Below are 27,733 nucleotides of genomic sequence, written 5' to 3'. Positions count from 1 at the left end.
GCACATCCTTCCTGTGTCTGCGTGGGTTTCCTCCGGGTGCTCCGGTTTCCTCCCACAGTCCAAAGATGTGTTGGTTAGGTTAATTGGCCAAGCTAAATTGTCACTTAGGTCCCAAGATAGGGGAACTAGCAGGGTAAATGTATGGGGTTACGGGGATAGAGCCTGACTAAGATACGCTGTCAGAGAGTCAATGCAGACTAGATGGGCTGAATGGCCCCCTTCTGCACTGTGGGGATTCGGGCCAGGGAGGGCTGGGTCAATGATTGACCAGATGAACTTCAGGGAAATATTGTTCTCCTGTTGTGAGGGTTAGCCCTGAGTTTTTACAGAGGTCTGGACTGCGCTGCTTTGCTCATTCTCTCTTTGATCAGGAGCCAGGAATGAAGCTACTGTTTATGTAGCAGCAGGAGCTGAGAGGGCAGATGATTTGTCATCTATCCCACCTCCTGGATTTTCCTCCTCTCACAACTCCTTGTGTGTGTTTACACTCTGCTTGGCGCAGTCAGCAGCCAAGAAACATGAAGTGATGTTTACATCTAAACTTTCCTCAGTTCCTGATTCGATGGATAGGGAGAGAGAGAGAGAGGCAGAGAGAGACAGACAGACAGAGGCAGAGAGAGACAGACAGACAGAGCCAGAGAGAGACAGACAGACAGAGGCAGAGAGAGACAGACAGACAGAGCCAGAGAGAGACAGATAGAGGCAGAGAGAGACAGACAGACAGAGCCAGAGAGAGACAGATAGAGGCAGCGAGAGACAGACAGACAGAGCCAGAGAGAGACAGATAGAGGCAGAGAGAGACAGACAGACAGAGCCAGAGAGAGACAGACAGAGCCAGAGAGAGACAGACAGACAGAGGCAGAGAGAGACAGACAGACAGAGCCAGAGAGAGACAGACAGAGGCAGAGAGAGACAGACAGACAGAGGCAGAGAGAGAAAGACAAAGAGAGAGAGAGACAGAGAGAGCGTGGCAGAGTAAGAGAGGCAGAGAGGCAAAGACAGTGCAGTGACTAGGGGATTTTCACAGTAACTTCATTACAGTGTTAATGTGCGGGTTAGGCAGTTTGGCTGTGCTAAATTGCCCTTTAGTGTCAGGGAGACTAGCTAGTGTAAATGCATGGGTTATAGGAATAGGGCCCGGATGGGATTGTGGTTGGGCCAATTGACCTCCCTCTGCACTGTAGGGATTCTATGATCCTACTGAATGGCGGAGCAGGTTCGAGGGCCGAATGGCCTCATCCCGTTTCTATTTCTTATGGTTGGAGAAGTTTGGATTGTTATCCTTGGATCGAAGCACATTGAGGTGTACAGGATTATGAGGGGTTTAGGTGAGAAAAGCTGTTCCCATTGTCTACTGGTGTAAGGATTAAGGAAGAGATTTTAATTTCTGGGCGTTACAAACTGGTGAGATGTGAGGAAGATCTTTTTTACGCAGCACAACTTGGGACTCGTTGCCCACGAGAGCGATGGCACTGAGAATGTCCCGTGATGCCAAAGGGGAATTGACTGACCCACTTCAGGGAAGTAAAGCTTCAGGGATAGAGTGCGATTGACTGGATTGCTCTGCAGAGAGCTGGTATGGACTTAATGGGGTGAATGGCCTCCTCCGTGCAGTAATAACTCCATTTTTTTCTTATCCCTTGGATGGGCTGCTCTGAAGATTAATCTGCCAATCCTGCAGACTCCAGGGCGATTTGGGGTGGGTTCCAAAGAGGGGTCAGTCATGAGGGGGCACAGTCTTAGGGTGAGGGGCAGGAGATTCAGAGGGGATTTGAGAAAAAAACCTTTTCATTCAGAGGGTGGTGGGAATCTGGAATGCACTGCCTGGGTAGATAGTGGAGGCCAGAAACCTTACGACCTTTAAATAAATATTTGGATGAGCACTTGAAACAGCTTAACGTTCAAGGATGTGGGACAAGTGCAGGAAACTGGGGTTTAGTGGTAGGTATTGTCAGTGTAGACTCAATGGGTCGAAGGGCCTTTTCTGCACCTGTATGACACTTAGGACCCTGGATCCTAGAACAGCACCATCTGGTGCACCAGCTGAGTAACTACCCACACATTTTCACAGATATAGCACTGGCCATCCATGGGATGAATCCCAACAATGAAGCCATGTTGCGTGAGCTCAGTTGGTAGCACCCCGAATTTGCCTCGATGACAGGGGGCGGCATGGCGCACAGTAATTAGCAGTGCTGCCTCACAGTGCCAGGGAACTGCGTTCAATTCCGGCCTCGGTGGACTGTCTGTGTGGAGTTTGCACGTTCTGCCCTGTGTCTGCGTGGGTTTCTGTTGGGTGCTCTGGTTTCCTCCCACAATCCAAAGATGTCCGGGTTAGGTTGATTGGCCATGCGAAATTGCCCCTAGTGTCAGGGGTGGTTAGCAGGGTAAATATGTAGGGTTATGGGATTAGGGCCTGGATGGGATTGTTGTTGGTGCAGGCTCGATGGGCTGAATGGCCTCTTTCTGCACCGTTGCGATTCTATGAACGATGTTGAAGGGCCGAATGGCCTACTCCTGCACCTATTTCCTATAAAACCAGTGGAGATGAAACCAGTCAGTGCAGGAGCAGCGTGAAGACCTGTCTTCTGAGCAACCGCAGGTCCGCAGTACATTTCAGAGGCTGGCGAGAGGACTTGTCAGGACACAAAGACAAAAATGTTGAGTCGAAAACCACATCCAAGGCTTTGGCCTGAAACTGGAGCTGGTTTAGAAGTGATCTGAAACATTAAGAGATCACTTTGCTTCTTGCCACGCCTGATCTGAGCCAGCTGCTGTTATTTATGATGGTGTCCAGCCCCTTTTGTTCTGTGCGATTGTTCAGCTCAGAACTCACTCAACTGTACGGCCTGAGGTGCTTTGGTGGCAATTACAGTGAGGCAGTGTGACAGTGGGGCGGCCTGTTGTTAGCAGTCTGCGAGACACAAGGCCGGAAGAGACTGTCAGGCAGATAGATGTTTAATGCAATGCGCCTGAACTGGTGGCAGCGATATTCAGTGGGTCTGATCTTGCTGGAAGCTAAGCGTGCGTGCTGGCTGCTGTTAATGTATCAGCCGGCCAGCAAACTGAGGTACACCGTGAGTTACTAACTTCTAGAACTCTCCAGACGACTTACGCTGACCCTGACCTCACCTTTAACCTCTCTTATTTTGGTAGCATGTGCTGGATTCTCATCAAAGCTGGCCTCTGAAAGCCAACGCGATGTGATAATTACGAACGCCACCTCACCCCGCTTCCTCTGGCTCACAATTTAAACCGTTCAATCTCATCCCGGCATCTGGTAGATTGTTGTTGGAGATCTTGGCCGGAGTTCTCCAGTCTCGCCCGCCCCGCTAACGAGAATGGAGAATTTGGCACAGGGCCAAATCTCCCTTCACCACAGCAGGACTGGAGAATCCCAGCCGAGGTCGAGGCCTGAGAATTCTGATCTATAAATATGTCATGGAATCATAGACTCCCTACGGTGCAGAAGGAGGCCATTCGGCCCGTTGAGTCTGCACTGACAACAATTCCATCCCATCCCAGTAACCCCACATGTTTTCCATTCTAATCCCCCTGACACCAAGGGACAATTTAGCATGGTCAATCAATCTAACCCGCACATCTCTGGACTGTGGGGGGGGGAACCGGACCACCCGGAGAAAACCCACGCAGACACGGAGAGAATGTGCAAACTCCACACAGACAGTGACCCGAGGCCAGAATTGAACCTGGGTGCCACCGTGCCACCCTAAATTTTACTCTTTGTTCTCCATTCTGTCTCTTTCCCTCTTTTCATCCTATCTGTCTCTCCCTCTCATTATTTTTCTGTACTTTGTTTGTCTCTAATTCACCCTTCCTCTTTCTCAATCCATTACTCTCACTAGTCAAGGAGAAAGCCTGCTTTACCCATTGTTCAGGGAGGTCCCAGATGCTCATTACCCCATTTACAGATTGCATGAGGAGGCGGTGGCGGAGTGGTATTGTCACTGGGCTAGCAATCCAGAGACCCAGGATAATTCTCTGGGGACCTGGGTTCGAATCCCATCATGGCAGGTGGTGAAATTTGAATTCAATAAAAACCTAAAATGAAAGGTCTAACAATGACTGTTGTTGAATGTTGTAAAAACCCATCTGGTTCTTGAATGTCCTTCAGGGAAGGAAATCTGCTGTCCTTACCCAGTCTGGCCTACGTGTGACTCCAAGAGCCACAGCAATGTGGTTGACTCTTAAATGCCCTCTGAAATAGTCTAGCAAGCCATCAGTTCCAGGGCAATTAGGGATGGGCACCAAATGCTGGCCTAGCCAGCAATGCCCGTGAATAGGGGGAAAAAAATTGAGAATAAGGGTTCTGAAGAAGAATTGTTTCTCTCTCCGCAGAAAGGTTTCAGATTTGCAGCATCTACTTTTAGTTTGATTGATTGAGCAGTGAAGGGTGCAGAGTAATATGGATAAAATAGTGAACACACATATTCCATCATGATCTCATCATAGAAACCCTGCAGTGCAGAAAGAGGCCCTTCAGCCCATCGAGTCTGCACTGAACACAATCCCACCCAGGCCCTACCCCTATATCCCTACATATTATACCCACTAATCCCTCTAACCTACACATCCCTGGACACTAAGGGAGAATTTCTGAGCATGGCCAATCAACCTAACCCGCACATCTTTGGACTGTGGGAGGAAACCGGAGTACCCAGAGGAAACCCACGCAGACACAAGGAAAATGTGCAAACTCCACACAGGCAGTGACCCAAGCCGGGAATCGAACCCAGGACCCTGGAACTGTGAAGCAGCAGTGCTAACCACTGTGCTACTGTGCCACCCACCTTCATCACTGGTGCTAACAGATCTGTACTTTGGCAGTGTTGCTTGCTGTTTCTATTGTTCTAGCCATCATTACTGACTGCACGATTAACTCAACCAGGCTGGCTGGTAGGTTTTTTTAATTTGATTTGGTTTATTATTATTACATGTATTGGGATACAGTGAAAAGTATTATTTCTTGCGTGCTATACAGACATAGAGGAGCAGGAAATGAGAGAGTGCAGAATGTGGTGTTACATTCATGGCTAGGGTGTAGAGAAAGAACAACTTAACGTAAGATAGGTCCATTCAAAAGTCTGATGGCCGCAGGGAGGAGGCTGTTCTTGAGTCATTTGGAACGTCATCTCAGACTTTTGTACCTTTTTCCCGATGGAAGAAGGTGGAAGAGAGAATGTCTGGGCACGTGAGGTCCTAGATTATACTGGCTGCTTTTCCGAGGCAGTGGGAAGTGTAGACAGAGTCAATGGATGGGAGACTGGTTTGTATGTTGGATTGGGCTATATTCACAACCCTTTGTGGTTTCTTGCGGTCTTGGGGCAGAGCAGGAGCCATTCCAAGCTGTAGGACATCAGGAAAGGATGCTTTCTATGCTGGAAAATCTCAGCAGGTCTGGCAGCATCTGCAAGGAGAGAAAAGAGCTGACATTTCAAGTCCACATGACCCTTTGTCAAAGCTTTGCTTTTATTGTAGGATGCTTTCTATGGTGCGTCTGTAAAAGTTGGTGAGAGTCACGCTGAATGGACATGCTGAATTTCCTTCGCCTGCTGAGAAAGTAGGGGTGTTGGTGGGCTTCCCCAACTGTAGTGTTGGCATGGAGAGGTGGTGAGAGATTTGGGGGGGTGTGAGGGTGGGCAGGGGATGGAGTGAGCCTGTGGTTTGGTAATCTGTGGTGATGAAAAGTACCTGGTTATTTAGGTAAATAGGCAATGAGACAACTGTTTGGCGTTCTGCTTGTTCTACAGAATTGTGCCCGATACATAGAACGATTACGGGACAAAAGGAAGCAGTTTAGGTGAAAGAGCATGCCACCCATCCTATCCCACTGCCCAGCCTTCAGCAATTCAGTTGTATGTCCCAGCATCTACTGAGTGAGGTGAGGGTCTCTGCCCCTACCACCTTGTCAGGGAGTGTGTCCCAGATCCCTCCACCCTCAGTGGGGGGAATCATTTCCCTAACCTCCTCCCTACAACCAATCAATTTAAATCTATGCCCCCCATTCACTGAGCTCTCTGCTAAGGTTCAAGATGGCACCGTAGTGTGGCAACCTCTTGTGAGCCCAGTATACCCTCTAATTCCATCTGTTATTCTCATTCTATACGACATTCAGCACTCTCTCCTTTCCTTCTCTCTGATATTTGGTTTATTATTGTCACCTGTATTAGCATACAGTGAAAAGTATTGTTCCTTGCGCGCTATATAGGCAGAGCATACTGCTCATAGAGAAGGAAAGGAGAGGAAGCAGAATGTAGTGGAATACAGTGTTACAGTCATAGCTCGGGTGTAGAGAAAAAGGAGCTTAATGCAAGGTAGGTCCATTCAAAAGCCTGACAGCAGCAGGGAAGAAGCTGTTCTTGAGTTGGTTGGCACGTGACCTCAGACTTTTGTATCTTTTTTCCAGTTGAAGAAGGTGGAGGAGAGAATGTCCGGGGTATGTGGGGTCCTTAATTAATAATAAACAAACCAAATTTCCTTAGTCTTTTGAGAAAGTAGAGGCATTGGTGGGCTTTCTTAACTATAGTGTTGGTGTGGAGGGACCAAGACAGGTTGTTGGTGATCTGGACACTGAAAAACTTGAAGCTCTCGACCATTTCTACTTTGTCCCCATTGATGTAGACATATGTACTCGATGAGCGGTATGCTTTGTCTGTACAGTGCACAAGAAACAACACTTTTCATTGTATCCCAATACATCTGGCAATAATAAATCAAGTCAAAAATGATTGGCCCTTCCTATCTATCCAAGCCTCTCTCAATTTTTGAACATCTCAATCAAACATCCCCTCAGCCTCCTCTCCACCAAGGAGAACAACCCCCCTCAACCTATCCAATCTGTCCTTGTGCTGGGATCTTTAAATCATAGAATCTGCAGTGCAGAAGGAGGCTCATCGAGCCTGTTCCGACAACAATCCCACCCAGGCCCTTACCCTGTAACCCCACATCATTACCCTCCTAACATGAAGGGGCAATTTAGCACGGCCAATCAACCTAACCCGCACATCTTTGGAGTGTGGGAGGAAATCGGAGCACCCGGAGGAAACCCACGCAGACATGGGGAGAATGTGCAGACTCCGCACAGACAGTGACCCAAGCCGGGAATCGAACCTGGTTCTCTGGCTCTATGAGGCAACAGTGCTAACCACTGTGCCTTGGCAACATCCTTGTAGATCTCCTCTGTCCTCTCTCTAGAGCTGTCCTGAAGAGGAGAAAGCCTGTAGAAGTTGCTGGGAGGGAGAAGAAGCTTTTGGGGAGGACGGGGGGATCATTGCCATTCTGACCGGTTTCCTATTCTTCCCTTGCAGGGTCCGACGATTGCTCCCGTAACTTCACTGCCCTCAGCGGCACGATCGAGTCTCCCAAATTCCCCGACAAGTACCCTCACAACCTGTATTGCACCTACATCATCCAGGCACCGCCCAGGTCGGAGGTGACCCTCACCATGCTGACCTTTGACCTGGAATATGACCCCCTGCAGATTGGACCCACAGACTGCCGATACGACCGCCTCGATGTCTGGGACGGCTTTCCAGAAGGTAAGGGTTGCTAGCTGTAGCTGGTTGGGAGTGGCTGCTGCCCGGTAGGGGAGCAAATGTAGTCCTCACCAAGACTTCTTTGTTTTGCTACTGTGAAGTGTTTCATTTTTAAGCCTTTTGACCCAATTAGCCAAGTGGCACTTGTTTTTTTTAAATGAAGGCTTTTCTAAGGTTTTTAAGTTGGGCATTGGATTGGCTTGGCGTTATTCCCACTGGCCAAGAGAGGGAGCGATTGTCCGAGCCGTGAGAAGGCCTCAGGCTTCTGTAGGTGGAAATTAAGGCCGCGAGCCTCCTGGTGCCTCATTGAGTTGTTCAGCTGGCAGAATCTCCCCAGTAGGGATGGAAGGAACTTTGGAGGAACCAAACTCGGACCAATCCCCATCCCGTTCCTGGGGATGTTGGGGGTGGCGGGCAGGCCTCAGGCCATCCTGTGGTTTTTTACCCCAAGTTCTGGTGATCTGTAGATCGGGGGTGGTGGTGGGGGTGGGGGTGGTAGCCACCTGACTGCCTGCCTCTCCCCTCCCCCCCCATTGCCACCATGGTCCTGTCTGCATCCCGGTGGAGGGCGGTGAATCTATTCATTGCCACAGAAGGCTGGGGGGGCCTAGTCATTGAGTGTATTTCAGACAGAGAGAGAAATAGGTTTTTGATTGGTAAGGGGGGGTGGTCAAAGGTTACAGGAAAAAGGTGGGAAAATGGGTTTAGAAACATATTGGCCATGATCAAATGGCAGAGCAGACTGGATGGACTGAATGGCCAAACTCTGCTTCTATATCTCACGGTGGCCCTGGTACCCTCGGTGCCTTCACTGACTTATTGGCATGTATTGGACTGTATTGTAGATAAGAGGCAGCATGGTGGCACAGCTGTTAGATGAAGGTAGAGCAGTTGATGTAGTATACATGGATTTTAATAAGGCTTTCAATAAGGTTCCCCATGGTAGGCTCATGAAGGAAGTAAGGAGGTGTGGGATAGAGGGAAATTTGGCCGATTGGATAAGTAACTAGCTGTCTCATGGAAGACAGAGGATGGTGGTGGAAGGAAAGTTTTCAGACTGGAGACCAGTTACCAGCGGTGTACCACAGGGATCAGTGCTGGGCCCTCTGCTATTTGTGATTTTTATCAATGACTTGGAAAAGGGGGCTGAAGGGTGGGTTAGTAAATTTGCTGATGAGACCAAGATAGGTAGAGTAGTGAATGAGCTGGAGGGCTCTTGTAGGCTGCAAAGAGACATTGATAGGATGCAGAGCTGGGCAGAAAAATGGCAGATGGAGTTTAACCCTGATAAGTGCGAGGTGATTCATTTTGGTAGGACAAACTTGAATGCAGATTACAGGGTCAACGGCAGGGTTCTGAGGAATGTGGAGGAACAGAGAGATCTTGGGGTTTATATTCACGGATCTCTGAAGGTTGCCACTCAAGTGGATAGAACCGTGAAGAAGGCTTATAGTGTGTTAGCGTTTATTAACAGGGGGTTTGAGTTTAAGAACCGTGGGGTTATGCTGCAACTATACCGGACCTTGGTGAGACCCCATTTGGAATATTGTGTTCAGTTCTGGTCATCTCACTATAAGAAGGATGTGGAAGCATTGGAGGGAGTGCAGAGGAGATTTACCAGGATGCTGCCTGGTTTGGAGGGTAAGTCTTATGAGGAAAGGTTGAGGGAGCTGGGGCTTTTCTCTTTGGAGTGAAGGAGGATGAGAGGCGACTTAATAGCGTTTGTAAGATGATGAGGGGGATAGATAGAGTGGACGTTCAGAGACTATTTCCTCGGGTGGATGTAGCTGTTACTGGGGGGCATAATTATAAGGTTCATGGTAGGAGATATAGGAGGGATGTCTGAGGTAGGTTCTTCACTCAGAGAGTGGTTGGGGTGTGGAATAGACTGCCTGCTGTGATCATGGGGTCGGACACTTTAGGAACTTTCAAGCGGTTATTGGATAGGCACATGGAGCACACCAGAATGATAGGGAGTGGGATAGCTTGATCTTGGGTTTGGACATAGCTCGGCACAACATTGAGGGCCGAAGGGCCTGTACTGTGCTGTAATGTTCTATGTTCTAGCACCAGGGACCTGGGTTCATATCCAGCCTCAGCTCTGGAATTGTTCTCCCCATGTCTGTGTGGGTTTCCTCCGGGTGCTCCGGTTTCCACTCCAAAGATGTGCGAGTTAGGTGGATTGGCCATGCCAAATTAACCCTAGTATCAGGGGGAATTAGCAGGGTAACATAGAAACATAGAACATAGAACAGTACAGCAAATATGAGAGGTTAAGTGAATAGGGCTTGGGTGGGATTGTGGTCAGTGCAGGCTCGATGGGCTGAATGGCCTCCTCATGCACTGTAGGGACTCTATGGTTGCAAAAACTGTACAGTTTGTTCCTGGTATAAAAAAGGTCCTTGTGGAATAATAGTCTCAGAATCACCAGTCTGTCAAACCAAACTCTGACAAGAGATTAAAGCCCTAAGGTTGAGTTACCCTGAGGGCTTCCACTTGAAACGTTAATCCACTTTCAGCTCAACCCGCTGCGTTTGTGGCGCATTTTCATTTTGTTGGGGGCAGGGGGCGGTGTCTGAAATTGAAAGGGGAATGTCTGGTAAGGAATGTTCTGGTTTTCAAACTTCTCTTGTCTGTTTTCTCCCCTATTCCCCCACCTCCCACCTCCACCCAGTGAGCCCCCTGATCGGACGCTACTGTGGTTCAAAGATCCCGACCGTGATCCGTTCCGACACCGGAATCATGTCGCTCACCTTCCACACGGATATGGCCGTGGCGAAAGACGGTTTCGCCGCCGAGTACAACATCACCACGAAAGACAGCGTGGACTGTAAGTCGGGGAGTCGGCGCCCGGTGAGGGATGGGCCAGAGGCCTCAGGGCTGACCTTTCACCTTCAGCACCTGGATAGAAAGGCAAACCCAACGTCAGCATTCATCTCGAGAGGACCAGGGTACAAAAGCAGGGTTATATTGCTGAGGCTCTAGTCAGACCACATTTGGAGTATTGTGAGCAGTTTTGAGCCCCGTGCCTTATAAGAACATAAGAACATAAGAAATAGGAACAGGAGTAGGCCATCTAGCCCTTCGAGCCTGCCCCGCCATTCAATAAGATCATGGCTGATCTGTCGTGGCTCAGTTCCACTTTCCCGCCCTCTCCCCATAACCCTTAATCCCCTCTCTTATCAAGAACCCATCAACCCGCTTCTTAAAAATATTTAGCGAGGCAGCCTCCACCACTTCAACAAGCAGAGAATTCCAGAGATTCACCACCCTTTGAGTGAAGAAGTTCCTCCTCAACTCTGTTCTAAACCGCCTCCCCTTTATCTTGAGGCTGTGCCCCCTAGTCCTACTGTCTTTTTTGAGCGGGAAGAGTCTTTCCACCTCTTAAGGAAGGATGTGCTGGCCCTTGGAGAGGGTCCAGAGGAGGTTCACGGGAACGATCCCGGGAATGAAAAGCTTGACGTATGAGGAATGGTTGAGGAATCTGGGTCTGCGCTCGATGGAGTTTAGAAGGATGAGGGGGAATCTCACCGGAACTTACAGGACACTGAATGGCCCGGATAGAGTGGACGTGGGGAAGATGTTTCCATTAGTTGGAGAGACTAGGATCCGAGGGCACAGCCTCAGACCCTTTAGAACCGAGATGAGGAGGAATTTCTGGTGGTGAATCTGTGGAATCCACAGAAGGCTGTAGAGGCCTGGTCACTGAATGTATTTAAGACAGAGATAGTTAGTTTCTTGATTGATAAGAGGGTCAAAGGTTACGGGGAAAAGGTGGGAGAATGGGGTTAAGAAACATATTAGCCATGGTTGAATGGTGGAGCAGGCTTGATGGGCCGAATGGCCTAATTCTGCTCCTGTATCTTATGGTCTATTCAAATCAAATTCAGATGGATTTAAGGATATCAATGGATATAAGGACTCCAAGCAAAATTAGCACATCAAGAGATTCAGATCAGGAGTGGGATGTTACGGCCTTGCTCGAGTGAGACAAGAAATTCCTGTCCAAGGTCAACAAGAGATTTCCATTGTTGGACCCTTGCCCGTTCCGATTCAGTGGTAGGCGAGGTGGGAGAGTTCTGAACCAGGTCTTACTCAATGATGGTTCCATCAACCTAACTGGGCCACAAACTGGGTACTTAGCCGATAGCCTCACTTGGCTATTTCCCAAGAGTGGTTGGTATGAGGAAGATGTCAGGGTGGTTACTGGGGCTGAGATCAAGCATCAAACCAGGTGCCTTTTCTTATCAGCTTGGATCTTGCATGTCTCTGTCTTGGGGGGGGGATCCATGAATTGGATTCAATTTAAATTTGGTTTTTGGAGCAAGCAAAGAGGTGGATTCAGTGCCACTCTGCGCACTGACTTTTAGACTGGAGTTTTTAATTTTTTTACTATGCTGGGACGATTCGGTCCCAGAATATATGCGAGGCCCAGGCATCTAGACACAGTTGTAATTATTGACCCAGTGGGACAATGCTGTTTTAACATCCACTCACTGAGTCTCCTGTTTCTATCCCCCACCCCCGAGCCACTGCCTGATCCACTCCCTTTTAACTATAAACGCACAAGAACTGCATCGAGTGAATGTCAGTCGCACACGTGTGTGAAAGGCATTTTTTTAACGTATCATTAATCTCCCGCGAGTTGACTTCTGATTTAGCACCAGGAATCCCTCGCCTCTGTGGTGGAATCTCAAGGCGGACGTTGTGCGTTCGGTCATCCAGCCGTTATGTGTCCCGCCCGATATTCCGTTCCGCTGAAGCGAATTGTCCGTGTGACACCGCCCGCTTTACTCCCACCGAGCCAGGTCTCGAACCCCCCCCCCCCCACGTGCAACCGCACTGCGGCATCAGACACACCCTGCCTGGAATATCCTGCCCAGACACTAAAGATTTAAAAATTTATTTTATTAGCAACACAGGTAAGGCTTACATTAACACTGCAATGAAGTTACTGTGAGAATCCCCTAGTTGCCACACTCCAGCGCCTGTTCGGGTACACTGAGGGAGAATTTGGCACGGCCAATGCAGCTAACCAGCACGTCTTTCGAACTGTGGGAGGAAACCGGAGCACCCGGAGGAAACCCACACAGACATGGGGAGAACATGCATACTTCACACAGACGGTGACCCAAGCCGGGAATCGAACCCGGGTCCCCGGCGTTGTGAGGCAGCAGTGCTAACCACCGTGCCTTCCATGTGTATCTTTAACCCTTGTCTACCGCTCACAACGATCGGGTACGAATCCATAATGTACCAGCGGTCCTTCCCTCTCTCCTTTCCACCCACCTTGTAAGAGATGAACTGTAGCCGCAGGCCGGGTCAAAGGTTACATCGCATCACTCTGTTCCCTTCTACCTCCAGCCTATCAGTGCAACCGTCCGCTGGGAATGGAGTCCGGTCAAATCAGCAACATGCAGATCACTGCTTCATCCTCCTACGCCTTCGGGAACTGGGACGCCACCCAAGGCCGGCTCAACTTCCACTTGAATGGTTGGACACCCAATGAGGACACTGTCAAGGAATGGATCCAGGTATGTCAGGAGTTTTCGGCCGGAAGCAGGATCCCACTGGGCAGCCTGTCAGGTTCGGATACAAGGGCAGACTGTAGGGTTCGGGTACAGGGGCAGACTGTAGGGTTCGGGTACAGGGGCAGACTGTAGGGTTCGGGTACAGGGGCAGACTGTAGGGTTCGGGTACAGGGGCAGACTGTAGGGTTTGGATACAGGGGCAGACTGTAGGGTTCGGGTACGGGGCAGACTGTAGGGTTCGGGTACAGGGGCAGACTGTAGGGTTTGGATACAGGGGCAGACTGTAGGGTTCGGGTACGGGGCAGACTGTAGGGTTCGGGTACAGGGGCAGACTGTAGGGTTCGGGTACAGGGGCAGACTGTAGGGTTCGGGTACAGGGGCAGACTGTAGGGTTTGGATACAGGGGCAGACTGTAGGGTTCGGGTACGGGGCAGACTGTAGGGTTCGGGTACAGGGGCAGACTGTAGGGTTCGGGTACAGGGGCAGACTGTAGGGTTCGGGTACAGGGGCAGACTGTAGGGTTCGGGTACAGGGGCAGACTGTAGGGTTCGGGTACAGGGGCAGACTGTAGGGTTCGGGTACAGGGGCAGACTGTAGGGTTCGGGTACAGGGGCAGACTGTAGGGTTCGGGTACAGGGGCAGCCTGTCAGGTTTGGATACAGGGGCAGACTGTAGGGTTCGGGTACAGGGGCAGACTGTAGGGTTCGGGTACGGGGCAGACTGTAGGGTTCGGATACAGGGGCAGACTGTAGGGTTCGGATACAGGGGCAGACTGTAGGGTTCAGGTACAGGGGCAGACTGTAGGGTTCGGATACAGGGGCAGACTGTAGGGTTCAGGTACAGGGGCAGACTGTAGGGTTCGGGTACAGGGGCAGACTGTAGGGTTCGGGTACAGGGGCAGACTGTAGGGTTCGGGTACAGGGGCAGACTGTAGGGTTCGGGTACAGGGGCAGACTGTAGGGTTCGGATACAGGGGCAGACTGTAGGGTTCGGGTACAGGGGCAGACTGTAGGGTTCGGGTACAGGGGCAGACTGTAGGGTTCGGGTACAGGGGCAGACTGTAGGGTTCGGGTACAGGGGCGGACTGTAGGGTTCGGGTACAGGGGCAGACTGTAGGGTTCGGATACAGGGGCAGACTGTAGGGTTCGGATACAGGGGCAGACTGTAGGGTTCGGGTACAGGGGCAGACTGTAGGGTTCGGGTACAGGGGCAGACTGTAGGGTTCGGGTACAGGGCAGACTGTAGGGTTCGGGTACAGGGGCAGACTGTAGGGTTCGGGTACAGGGGCAGACTGTAGGGTTCGGGTACAGGGGCAGACTGTAGGGTTCGGGTACAGGGGCAGACTGTAGGGTTCGGGTACAGGGGCAGACTGTAGGGTTCGGGTACAGGGGCAGACTGTAGGGTTCGGGTACAGGGGCAGACTGTAGGGTTCGGGTACAGGGGCAGACTGTAGGGTTCGGGTACAGGGGCAGACTGTAGGGTTCGGATACAGGGGCAGACTGTAGGGTTCGGATACAGGGGCAGACTGTAGGGTTCGGGTACAGGGGCAGACTGTAGGGTTCGGGTACAGGGGCAGACTGTAGGGTTCGGATACAGGGGCAGACTGTAGGGTTCGGATACAGGGGCAGACTGTAGGGTTCGGATACAGGGGCAGACTGTAGGGTTCGGATACAGGGGCAGACTGTAGGGTTCGGATACAGGGGCAGACTGTAGGGTTCGGGTACAGGGGCAGACTGTAGGGTTCGGGTACAGGGGCAGACTGTAGGGTTCGGATACAGGGGCAGACTGTAGGGTTCGGGTACAGGGGCAGACTGTAGGGTTCGGGTACAGGGGCAGACTGTAGGGTTCGGATACAGGGGCAGACTGTAGGGTTCGGGTACAGGGGCAGACTGTAGGGTTTGGGATACAGGGGCAGACTGTAGGGTTCGGGTACAGGGGCAGACTGTAGGGTTTGGATACAGGGGCAGACTGTAGGGTTCAGATACAGGGGCAGACTGTAGGGTTCGGGTACAGGGGCAGACTGTAGGGTTCGGATACAGGGGCAGACTGTAGGGTTCGGGTACAGGGGCAGACTGTAGGGTTCGGGTACAGGGGCAGACTGTAGGGTTCGGGTACAGGGGCAGACTGTAGGGTTCGGGTACAGGGGCAGACTGTAGGGTTCGGGTACAGGGGCAGACTGTAGGGTTCGGATACAGGGGCAGACTGTAGGGTTCGGGTACAGGGGCAGACTGTAGGGTTCGGGTACAGGGGCAGACTGTAGGGTTCGGGTACAGGGGCAGACTGTAGGGTTCGGGTACAGGGGCAGACTGTAGGGTTCGGATACAGGGGCAGACTGTAGGGTTCGGATACAGGGGCAGACTGTAGGGTTCGGGTACAGGGGCAGACTGTAGGGTTCGGGTACAGGGGCAGACTGTAGGGTTCGGGTACAGGGGCAGACTGTAGGGTTCGGGTACAGGGGCAGACTGTAGGGTTCGGGTACAGGGGCAGACTGTAGGGTTCGGATACAGGGGCAGACTGTAGGGTTCGGGTACAGGGGCAGACTGTAGGGTTCGGGTACAGGGGCAGACTGTAGGGTTCGGATACAGGGGCAGACTGTAGGGTTCGGATACAGGGGCAGACTGTAGGGTTCGGGTACAGGGGCAGACTGTAGGGTTCGGGTACAGGGGCAGACTGTAGGGTTCGGGTACAGGGGCAGACTGTAGGGTTCGGGTACAGGGGCAGACTGTAGGGTTCGGATACAGGGGCAGACTGTAGGGTTCGGATACAGGGGCAGACTGTAGGGTTCGGGTACAGGGGCAGACTGTAGGGTTCGGGTACAGGGCAGACTGTAGGGTTCGGGTACAGGGGCAGACTGTAGGGTTCGGGTACAGGGGCAGACTGTAGGGTTCGGGTACAGGGGCAGACTGTAGGGTTCGGATACAGGGGCAGACTGTAGGGTTCGGGTACAGGGGCAGACTGTAGGGTTCGGGTACAGGGGCAGACTGTAGGGTTCGGGTACAGGGGCAGACTGTAGGGTTCGGATACAGGGGCAGACTGTAGGGTTTGGATACAGGGGCAGCCTGTAGGGTTTGGGTACAGGGGCAGACTGTAGGGTTCGGGTACAGGGGCAGACTGTAGGGTTCGGGTACAGGGGCAGACTGTAGGGTTCGGGTACAGGGGCAGACTGTAGGGTTCGGGTACAGGGGCAGACTGTAGGGTTCGGGTACAGGGGCAGACTGTAGGGTTCGGGTACAGGGGCAGACTGTAGGGTTCGGGTACAGGGCAGACTGTAGGGTTTGGATACAGGGGCAGACTGTAGGGTTCGGGTACAGGGGCAGACTGTAGGGTTCGGGTACAGGGGCAGACTGTAGGGTTCGGGTACAGGGGCAGACTGTAGGGTTTGGATACAGGGGCAGACTGTAGGGTTCAGATACAGGGGCAGACTGTAGGGTTCGGATACAGGGGCAGACTGTAGGGTTCGGGTACAGGGGCAGACTGTAGGGTTCAGGTACAGGGGCAGACTGTAGGGTTCGGGTACAGGGGCAGACTGTAGGGTTCGGATACGGGTTCGGATACAGGGGCAGACTGTAGGGTTCGGGTACAGGGCAGACTGTAGGGTTCGGGTACAGGGGCAGACTGTAGGGTCGGGTACAGGGGCAGACTGTAGGGTTCGGGTACAGGGGCAGACTGTAGGGTTCGGGTACAGGGGCAGACTGTAGGGTTCGGGTACAGGGGCAGCCTGTAGGGTTCGGATACAGGGGCAGACTGTAGGGTTCGGGTACAGGGGCAGACTGTAGGGTTCGGGTACAGGGGCAGACTGTAGGGTTCGGATACAGGGGCAGACTGTAGGGTTCGGGTACAGGGGCAGACTGTACGGTTTGGATACAGGGGCAGACTGTAGGGTTCGGGTACAGGGGCAGACTGTAGGGTTCGGATACAGGGGCAGACTGTAGGGTTCGGGTACAGGGGCAGACTGTAGGGTTCGGGTACAGGGGCAGACTGTAGGGTTCGGGTACAGGGGCAGACTGTAGGGTTCGGGTACAGGGGCAGACTGTAGGGTTCGGGTACAGGGGCAGACTGTAGGGTTCGGATACAGGGGCAGACTGTAGGGTTCGGGACAGGGGCAGACTGTAGGGTTCGGATACAGGGGCAGACTGTAGGGTTCAGGTACAGGGGCAGACTGTAGGGTTTGGGTACAGGGGCAGACTGTAGGGTTCGGATACAGGGGCAGACTGTAGGGTTCGGATACAGGGGCAGACTGTAGGGTTCGGGTACAGGGGCAGACTGTAGGGTTCGGGTACAGGGGCAGACTGTAGGGTTCGGGTACAGGGGCAGACTGTAGGCTTCGGGTACAGGGGCAGACTGTAGGGTTCGGGTACAGGGGCAGACTGTAGGGTTCGGGTACAGGGGCAGACTGTAGGGTTCGGGTACAGGGGCAGACTGTAGGCTTCGGGTACAGGGGCAGACTGTAGGGTTCGGGTACAGGGGCAGACTGTAGGGTTCGGGTACAGGGGCAGACTGTAGGGTTCGGGTACAGGGGCAGACTGTAGGGTTCGGGTACAGGGGCAGACTGTAGGGTTCGGATACAGGGGCAGACTGTAGGTTCGGATACAGGGGCAGACTGTAGGGTTCGGGTACAGGGGCAGACTGTAGGGTTCGGATACAGGGGCAGACTGTAGGGTTCGGATACAGGGGCAGACTGTAGGGTTCGGGTACAGGGGCAGACTGTACGGTTTGGATACAGGGGCAGACTGTAGGGTTCGGGTACAGGGGCAGACTGTAGGGTTCGGATACAGGGGCAGACTGTAGGGTTCGGGTACAGGGGCAGACTGTAGGGTTCGGATACAGGGGCAGACTGTAGGGTTCGGGTACAGGGGCAGACTGTAGGGTTCGGATACAGGGGCAGACTGTAGGGTTCGGGTACAGGGGCAGACTGTAGGGTTCGGATACAGGGGCAGACTGTAGGGTTCGGGTACAGGGGCAGACTGTAGGGTTCGGATACAGGGGCAGACTGTAGGGTTCGGGTACAGGGGCAGACTGTAGGGTTCGGGTACAGGGGCAGACTGTAGGGTTCGGGTACAGGGGCAGACTGTAGGGTTCGGGTACAGGGGCAGACTGTAGGGTTCGGATACAGGGGCAGACTGTAGGGTTCGGGTACAGGGGCAGACTGTAGGGTTCGGATACAGGGGCAGACTGTAGGGTTCGGGTACAGGGGCAGACTGTAGGGTTCGGTACAGGGGCAGACTGTAGGTTCGGGTACAGGGGCAGACTGTAGGGTTCGGGTACAGGGGCAGCCTGTAGGGTTCGGGTACAGGGGCAGACTGTAGGGTTCGGGTACAGGGGCAGACTGTAGGGTTCGGGTACAGGGGCAGACTGTAGGGTTCGGGTACAGGGGCAGACTGTAGGGTTCGGGTACAGGGGCAGACTGTAGGGTTCGGGTACAGGGGCAGACTGTAGGGTTCGGGTACAGGGGCAGACTGTAGGGTTCGGGTACAGGGGCAGACTGTAGGGTTCGGGTACAGGGGCAGACTGTAGGGTTCGGGTACAGGGGCAGACTGTAGGGTTCGGGTACAGGGGCAGACTGTAGGGTTCGGGTACAGGGGCAGACTGTAGGGTTCGGGTACAGGGGCAGACTGTAGGGTTCGGGTACAGGGGCAGACTGTAGGGTTCGGGTACAGGGGCAGACTGTAGGTTCGGGTACAGGGGCAGACTGTAGGGTTCGGGTACAGGGGCAGACTGTAGGGTTCGGATACAGGGGCAGACTGTAGGGTTCGGGTACAGGGGCAGACTGTAGGGTTCGGGTACAGGGGCAGACTGTAGGGTTCGGGTACAGGGGCAGACTGTAGGGTTCGGGTACAGGGGCAGACTGTAGGGTTCGGGTACAGGGGCAGACTGTAGGGTTCGGGTACAGGGGCAGACTGTAGGGTTCGGGTACAGGGGCAGACTGTAGGGTTCGGGTACAGGGGCAGACTGTAGGGTTCGGGATACAGGGGCAGACTGTAGGGTTCGGGTACAGGGGCAGACTGTAGGGTTCGGGTGCAGGGGCAGACTGTAGGGTTCGGGACAGGGGCAGACTGTAGGGTTCGGATACAGGGGCAGACTGTAGGGTTCGGGTACAGGGGCAGACTGTAGGGTTCGGGTACAGGGGCAGACTGTAGGGTTCGGGTACAGGGGCAGACTGTAGGGTTCGGGTACAGGGGCAGACTGTAGGGTTCGGGTACAGGGGCAGACTGTAGGGTTCGGGTACAGGGGCAGACTGTAGGGTTTGGGTACAGGGGCAGACTGTAGGATTCGGGTACAGGGGCAGACTGTAGGGTTTGGGTACAGGGGCAGACTGTAGGGTTCGGGTACAGGGGCAGACTGTAGGGTTCGGGTACAGGGGCAGACTGTGCTTGCCTGACCCGTGACCAAGAGTTCTGACCTTGAGCGTTGGGTGTTAGGGAACCATCAGCAGCGATTAAAGGCCCTGCCATTTGTTACTGAGTGTTGCCGTCAGTATTTTGGAAGGCAGCGTAGAGTAACTGTTGGTGCCATTGTCATCATGGACAGGAAAATAAAGATAAACAAAGGGTCATCACAGAATACTTACAATGCAGAAAGAGGCCATTCGGCCCATCAAACCTGCATCACAATTTGTTTCTTTGCGCTCGCAAGCAACAATCAAGTTGTCTGTTTCACTCGATCGTACAGTTACACGCACTTTTACTTTGTGCTTGCTTATTACTGTCACAAGTAGGCTTACATTAACACTGCAATGAAGTTACTGTGAAAATCCCCCCAGTCGCCACACTCCGGCGCCTGTTCGGGTACACTTTGCATGGCCGATGCACCTAACCAGCACGTCTTTTGGATTGTGGGAGGAAACCGGAGCGCCCAGAGGAAACCCACGCAGACACGGGGAGAGCGTGCAGACTCCACACAGACAGTGACCCGAGGCCGGGAATCGAACCCGGGTCCCTGGCTCTGTGAGGCAGCCGTGCTAACCGCAGTGCCACCGTGCCGCCGCCACCCCTGGCCCCCCCCCAACCTCCTTCAGCACTGATATAGGCCATTCTGCCCCTCTGCTCAGTGCTGGTTCCAGACGAGCCTCCTCCCACCTCCCCTTGACCCCATCCTTTCTCCCCTGTGTGTGTGTTTATCCAGCTTCGCTTCGAATGAATCTGCGCTTCAGCCACTGAGGGTTAATGAACATTCGCGGTGAGTCTTGCAGAACTTCTGTCAGGCTGAAAGGAATTTCTCTGGGACTGCGGAACGTTTTATCTATCAGAGTGCACCTGAATTAACATTGATCCGCTTTCATTAGCCGATGGTGCTCAGGACTGCCAGACAGGGGGTTCTGCTCCAACTGGCAGTGGATTGATGACAGCTTTTAACCTGAGTGAATTGTTTAGCTGAGCCCACTCTGCCATTGATTCCCCTGTCATTCCAATCACCTTGGGCTGCCGCAGGCTTGGCTCCCACGTAGGCCGGACGCATCCAGCCCCCCTCTGCCCTGCCTCTCCCCTCTGAGTGTTGTCACCGCTCAGTAATCCCAGATTCCCGCTTCCTGCTACAAGAAAAAGATGGCGATGGGGGGGGGGGGGGGGGGGGGGGGGGGGGTGGCGGGGGGCATGGAGTTTGGGGGTGGGGGGGGGGCGCATGAGGGTGGGAGGCATGAGAAGAATTGATGATTTCAAAACAACTTTCTCCAAAGACTTTAGTTTTATTCATGATACACAACTGGGAAAGATGGGAAGAAGGCTACTGAATGCCAGTGTGGGACCACCCAACTATGTCACCAAGTGTTGGCCTATTTTTGCAAGGAAGGTTGAGAGGTCAAAAGGTGAGCTTGGTCCTTAATCATCCAACCCTTCACCAATTTAACCATCTCCCCTCATCAATTTAAACCATCTCCCCTCACCAATTTAACCATCTCCCCCTCACCAATTTAACCATCTCCCCCTCACCAATTTAACCATCTCCCCCTCACCAATTTAACCATCTCCCCTTCACCAATTTAACCATCTCCCCTCATCAATTTAACCATCTCCCCCTCACCAATTTAACCATCTCCCCCTCACCAATTTAACCATCTCCCCTTCACCAATTTAACCATCTCCCCTCATCAATTTAACCATCTCCCCCTCAATTACCATTTAACCATCTCCCCCTCACCAATTTAAACCATCTCCCCCTCACCAATTTAACCATCTCCCCCTCACCAATTTAACCATCTCCCCTTCACCAATTTAACCATCTCCCCTTCACCAATTTAACCATCTCCCCCTCACCAATTTAACCATCTCCCCCTCACCAATTTAACATCTCCCCTCACCAATTTAACCATCTCCCCTCACCAATTTAACCATCTCCCCTCACCAATTTAACCATCTCCCCTCACCAATTTAACCATCTCCCCCTCACCAATTTCACCATCTCCCCCTCACCAATTTAACCATCTCCCCTCACCAATTTAACCATCTCCCCTCACCAATTTAACCATCTCCCCTCACCAATTTCACCATCTCCCCCTCACCAATTTAACCATCTCCCCTCACCAATTTAACCATCTCCCCTCACCAATTTAACCATCTCCCCCTCACCAATTTAACCATCTCCCCTCACCAATTTAACCATCTCCCTCACCAATTTCACCATCTCCCCTCACCAATTTAACCATCTCCCCTCACCAATTTAACCATCTCCCCCTCACCAATTTAACCATCTCCCCTCACCAATTTAACCATCTCCCCTCACCAATTTAACCATTCCCTCACCAATTTAACCATCTCCCCCTTACCAATTTAACCATCTCCCCCTCACCAATTTAACCATTCCCTCACCAATTTAACTGTCTATCCCTCACCAGTTTAACCATCTCCCCCTCACCAATTTAACCACCCACTCCCTCACCAGTTTAACCATCACACCCTCACCAATTTAACCACCCACTCCCTCACCAATTTAACTATAACCCCCTCACCAATTTAACCACCCACTTCCTCACCAGTTTAACCATCACACCCTCATCAATTTAACCACCCACTCCCTCACCAGTTTAACCATCTCCCCCTCACCAATTTAACCACCCACTCCCTCACCAGTTTAACCATCACACCCTCACCAATTTAACCACCCACTCCCTCACCAATTTAACCATAACCCCCTCACCAATTTAACCACCCACTTCCTCACCAGTTTAACCATCACACCCTCATCAATTTAACCACCCACTCCCTCACCAGTTTAACCATCACACCCTCATCAATTTAACCATCCTGCTCACCAATTTAAACAGCCTCCCCACCCATTAAACCACCTACTTCCTCACCAGTTTAACCACACACTTCCTCACCAATTTAACCACTGCCCCCTCACCAATTTAACCACTTCCTCACCATATTTAACAACCTCCTCACTAATTTAACCATCCCCTCACCAATGTAACCATCCCCTCATCAATTTAACACCCTCTCACCAATTTAACCATCTCCCCCTCACCAATTTAACCATCCACCTTTTAAATTTAAGCCTAACTTGGCTCTGATTTACCTCAGTTCCACTGGGGCATTCACTGCTTTGTTCTGTATAACATTGAGAACTGGCCTTGCTAACCTCACGGTTTCTGAATGTCTCGAGAGACTGTCTGGGCCTAGATTGATTTCTTTTAGAGCAGAGGGGGGACATGATTGAGGTGTGTAAGATTATGAGGAGTGTGGACAGGGAGAGTAGGCAGCAGCTGTTCCTTGTGGTTGAGGGGGTCAGTCATGAGGGGGCATAGTTTTAGGGTGAGGGAGAGGAGATTCAGAGGGGATTTGAGAGAAAAAAATTTACACAGAGGGTTGTGGGAATCTGGAATGCACGGCCTGGGAAGGTGGTGGAGGCTGGAAACCTTACAACCTTTAAATAAATATTTGAATGAGCACTTGAAATATCAAAACATTCAAGGATATGGGATAAGTGCAGGAAAATGGGACTCGTGTGACTTTGGTGGTATTTACTGTTAGTGCAGGCCCGATGGGCCAAAGGGCCTTTTCTACACCACATGACTCTGTGGGCCTGATTTTACCATTTTCATTCTGAGTGCTGAATCTGGGCACAATTCAGATCCGACTTGGAAATCTGCTTTCAGGCTCCCCCATACGCACTTAGCCTGAAAAAAAAAATTGCGGGTCTGAATCGCACTGTGGGGCGGGGGCTTAGTGCTGCCAGAACGATCGGCGCTCTGAACCGCGCACGCGCAGTTAGAAACAAATTGGAAAACGCATGCCTGTGACTCTAAACATGGAGGCCAAGAGAGCCCGGGGCCTTCTGCAGCACTGTGGCACAGTGGTTAGCGCTGCTGTCTCACAGCGCCAGGGACCTGGTTCAATTCCAGCCTCGGGTCACTCTCTGTGTGGAGTTTGCATGTACTGCCTACGTGGGTTTCCTCCGGGTGCTCCGGTTTCCTCCCACAGTCCGAAAGATGTGCTGGTTAGGCACGTTGGCCGTGCTAAATTCTCCCTCAGTCTACCCGAACAGGCGCAGGAGTGTGGTGACTAGGGAATTTTCACAGTAACTTCATTGCTGTGTTAATGTAAGCCTACTAATAAAAAACTTAAAAGGCCTTTCTAGGGCAAAATTAATTTGACTTGGCGTGGTCTTTCTTTTGTTTAATGGCTTATCTCCACTTCCTGTTCCAGGTGGACCTAGGGATACTGAAGATCCTAACTGGCATCGCCACGCAGGGGGCCATCTCGGTCGATACGTCCAAGACTTACTTTGTTCGCAGTTACAAGCTGGAGGTGAGCTCCAACGGAGAGGATTGGATGACCTATCGACAAGGCAAGAACCACAAGGTAATGGCAGACACATCTCCGTTCAGCAGATCTGAACCTCGGCGGGTAAACGGACTCGAGGTGCAGCTCACTCATGGTCGCCATTGAATAGTGGAACGGGCTTGAGGGGCTAAATGGTCACCCCTTATTTCCTCTGGCTGCTCTGCCCTTGGGCATTTTTTGTGACCGAATAACGGCACTCGAAGGAAAGGGGATGGAACATTTACCCCGTTTTCACTAAAACCAGGCTCCAAGGTTTCTCCCCAGGTATCTGCCATGGATCCAATGTTCCATCGTCGATCAGTTAGGAAGCCGGATTTATCTGGTTAGCAATAAATATTCCACCACCTCTCCTTCCCCTCACAGTACAAATCTCTGCTGACTCCCTTTTCTCTCAGCTCTGACAAAGGGTCATCCAGACTCGAAACATTGACCCTATTCTCTCCCAGTAAGAAGTCTGACAACACCAGGTTAAAGTCCAACAGGTTTATTTGATAGTAAACCCACTAGCTTTCAGGGTTTGCCCCTTCATCCTCTCACCTGACAAAGGGGCAATCCCTGAAAGCTTGTGGGTTTACCATCAAATAAACCTGTTGGGCTTTAACCTGGTGTTGTCAGACTTCTTACTGTGTTTACCCCAGTCCAACGCCGGCGTCTCCACATCTATTCTCTCCCCACAGTCGCTGTCAGACCTGCTGAGATTTTCCAGCATTTTTTTGTTTTTGTTTCAGATTGCAGCATCCGCAGTATTTTATCCTAGCAGTAAGTATTCCGTGCTCTCAGCTGTGAACACTAAACAGGGATCTGTATTTTTATCAAGGGGGACATTAATTTATAATGATTCACTATTGTCCTGCACATCTCCGATACTGCCACACAGTAAACTCTCCCACCAGCATCCTGAGTTATTGATTATATCATTACTGATGTTAGCATGTCAGTTCAATAATCCCTCAGCCCCATGTCCTGTGTTCCTGACAGTATCTCCATTGATATTAGTCCAGCTCCATCACAGTAACACCTCACCAAGTGCCCTGACTGTATTTTTGCTGATTTTAGTCCTACATTATCACTCAGTCACCTCCCCGCTCCCTCCAGTAGCCTGTTGGCTGGTGTATCTCTGCTAAAGTAAATCCAGCTCCTTCACACTGTCACTCAGCAATCCAGTGCCAGCGCCACATTACAGACTGTGACATTAACCCAGCCTTTCATTAAAATTCTTTAATGGGATGCAAGTCCATCCTAATTGTCCATTCTAATTGCCCACCACTAATTGCCCTTGTTGGTAAGCTGCCTTCTTGAATCGCTGCAGTCTATCTGGAGTAGGTACACCCACAGTGCTGCGAGGGAGGGAATTCCAGGATTTTGACCCAGTGAAGGAACAGCCGTACATTTCCAAGTCAGGATGACAAGGTAGCAGCTGCTCTCGTTCTTCTAGGTGGTAGAGGTCACGGATTTGGGAGGTGCTGTTGAAGGAGTCTTGGTGAGCTGCTGCAGTGCATCTTGTAGATGGTACACAGGACTGCCACTCTGCAGCAGTGGTGGAGGGAGTGAATGTTTAGGGTGCCAATCAAACAGGGCTGCTTTGTCCTGGATGGTGTTGAACTTCATTCATTCATTTGTCCTGGATGGTGTTGAGTATCATCGGAGCCGCACCCATCCATACAAGGGAAGAATATTCCATCACAGGGTGGCACTGTTACCTCACAGCGGCAGGGACTGGATTCTATTCCTGGCTTGGGTCACTGTCTGTGCGGAGTCTGCACATTCTCCCCATGTCTGCGTGGGTTTCCTCTGGGTACTCCAGTTTCCTCCCACAGTCTGAAGGACATCATGGTTAGGTGCATTGGCCATGCTAAATCCTCCCTCAATGTACCAGAACAGGTGCCAGAGTGTGTCAACTAGGGGATTTTCACAGTAACTTCATTGCAGTGTTAATGTAAGCCAACTTGTGACACTAATAAATAAACTTCATAAACTTTAGATTGTAGACATGCTATGGGGAGTCAGGAGGTGAGCTCCTCACTGTAGGATCCTGAGCTTCTGAGCTGGTCTGGTAGCCATATATAGACATAGAAACATAGAACAGTACAGCACAGTACAGGCCCTTTGGCCCTCAATGTTGTGCCGAGCTATGTCCAAACCCAAGATCAAGCTATCCCATTCCCTATCATTCTGGTGTGCTCCACGTTCCTGTCCCACAACCGCTTGAAAGTTGGCTGGGTCCAGTTCGGTTTCTGGTCAATGGTAACCCCCAGGATGTGGGGGGATTCAGCGATGGTAATGCATTCAATGTCAAGAGGGAGATGGTTAGATTCTGTCTTGTTGGATTGGCACTTGTGTAGTGTGAATATCACTTGCCACCTATCTGTACTGTTTCATTATGCTTAGGGACAATAACATGATTGCTACAATAAAAATTCATCATGGAATGAAAAATAATTTTACAAAAATAAATAGATAGAGGGAGGTGAGAAGTTTATTATAATTTTTCAGAGTAAAATGCTGATGACAAGACATCCCCTTGGGTCTGAGCGAGCCTGGATTATTATAAGGAGCATCGAGACTCAGTGGCGAGAGAAGGAATTAGAAGCCGGCGCTTCTGATCTTTTGTCTAGACAAAGTGGATTTTCTTGCGCAAATACAGCTCAGTAAATAGTTTGAGGAATGTGAAATTTAGCACTCGCTCTGAATTAATCCTGTCAATATGCCACTCACTCATTTACACCCCCCCTCCCCCCACCTCCGTTATTATCTGGGAGGCCCACGGATCAACTCAGTGTCCGGGCAGCTGAGGAAATTCGGAGAGGTCGGACTGGGGTTTTGCGGGGGTTCGCGGCGGGAGGGGGCGTTGGGGGGGGGGGGGGGGGTTAGAGGGAGTGGTGGCAAGGGCGTCTGCCCCAGGCTCTGTGTCGGAGCCGTGGTGGCACAGCTGGGTGGTTGCTTCCATCCCTGTTTTTTTAGTTGTTTTGCTTTCTACGCATCGCCCAGGGAAAACCTGCGTGGTTGTTGACATGAGGCTGTCAGCCAGAGAGACAGCGTCACAATGTTGTGACAAGCGGGACTTTGCAGGAACAAAGCAGCCAGCGCCAATTGCGTGTGATGAGAACGGAAGCCTTCCATTTCTGTACGGTGGGGGGGGGGGGGGGGGGGGGGGGTGGTCTTATCAGCCTGTCACGCCAGCCGATTGGCATAGGGATAGGAGTGACAGTTGGGGGCGGGGTGGGATTTTCCAGCTGCGCTTGGCCCAAGACCGGAAATCTCGCCTGAGATCAACAGACCTTTGCATGGTCTGACCCCCCCCCCCCCACCCCCGACCGCTACGATTCCTGTGGTGGACAGAACGGAAAAATTCCACCCAGGATACCCAGGGGTGCGATCGTTGGTGGGGGGGAGGACAGTGACAGAAGAACAATTGTATACACTGTGTACACTGGGAGATCAGGGCTTCCGCCCAATGACACCCCTGGGGCTCAGCAGCCAGCTTCCTGCATAAATTGGCTCCACCTACTGGCGAGAATCACATTTGGGCTTTTTTTTTCCTAAGTGCCGTACGACTGCATCTAGGAGCTCGACTGAAGAACGGGTGTGATTCTCTTCCATTTGCACGCTTATTCAGCACTTAGACTTTTTCTGGTAAGCTCGCCCCATAACCGTTTCACGATCTCAGGATGTCCGGAGATAATTCATAGTGTATTATGTGGCTTTGAAGTCTGTCTTAAGTTTATTTATTAGTTTCACAAGTAGGCTTACATTAACACTGCAATGAAGTTACTGTGAAAATCCCCTAGTTGCCACACTCTGGTGCCTGTTCGGGTACACTGAGGGAGAATTTAACATGGCCAATGCATCCAACCAGCATGTCTTTCAA

General features: G+C 51.7%; 1 protein-coding gene across 2 annotated transcripts in view; it reads left to right on the top strand.

The window, feature by feature from the left end:
- LOC145349921 (neuropilin-2-like) overlaps positions 1-27,733 on the top strand; it is a 127,588-nt gene that overhangs the window by 33,813 nt on the left and 66,042 nt on the right. For both annotated transcript variants that reach the window (XM_080198591.1, XM_080198592.1), the window contains exons 4-7: positions 7,329-7,559; positions 10,231-10,386; positions 12,921-13,090; positions 23,728-23,883. In XM_080198591.1, the coding sequence (XP_080054717.1) occupies positions 7,329-7,559; positions 10,231-10,386; positions 12,921-13,090; positions 23,728-23,883 (713 nt within the window). The remainder of the gene's footprint in view (positions 1-7,328; positions 7,560-10,230; positions 10,387-12,920; positions 13,091-23,727; positions 23,884-27,733) is intronic.

The sequence above is a fragment of the Carcharhinus amblyrhynchos genome, chromosome 11 (assembly GCF_965287045.1).
Source record: "Carcharhinus amblyrhynchos chromosome 11, sCarAmb.v2.hapA, whole genome shotgun sequence".
Classification (NCBI taxonomy): domain Eukaryota; kingdom Metazoa; phylum Chordata; class Chondrichthyes; order Carcharhiniformes; family Carcharhinidae; genus Carcharhinus; species Carcharhinus amblyrhynchos.
The sequence above is the reverse complement of the archived record's forward strand: the minus strand, read 5'-3'. Positions and strand labels throughout refer to the sequence as shown.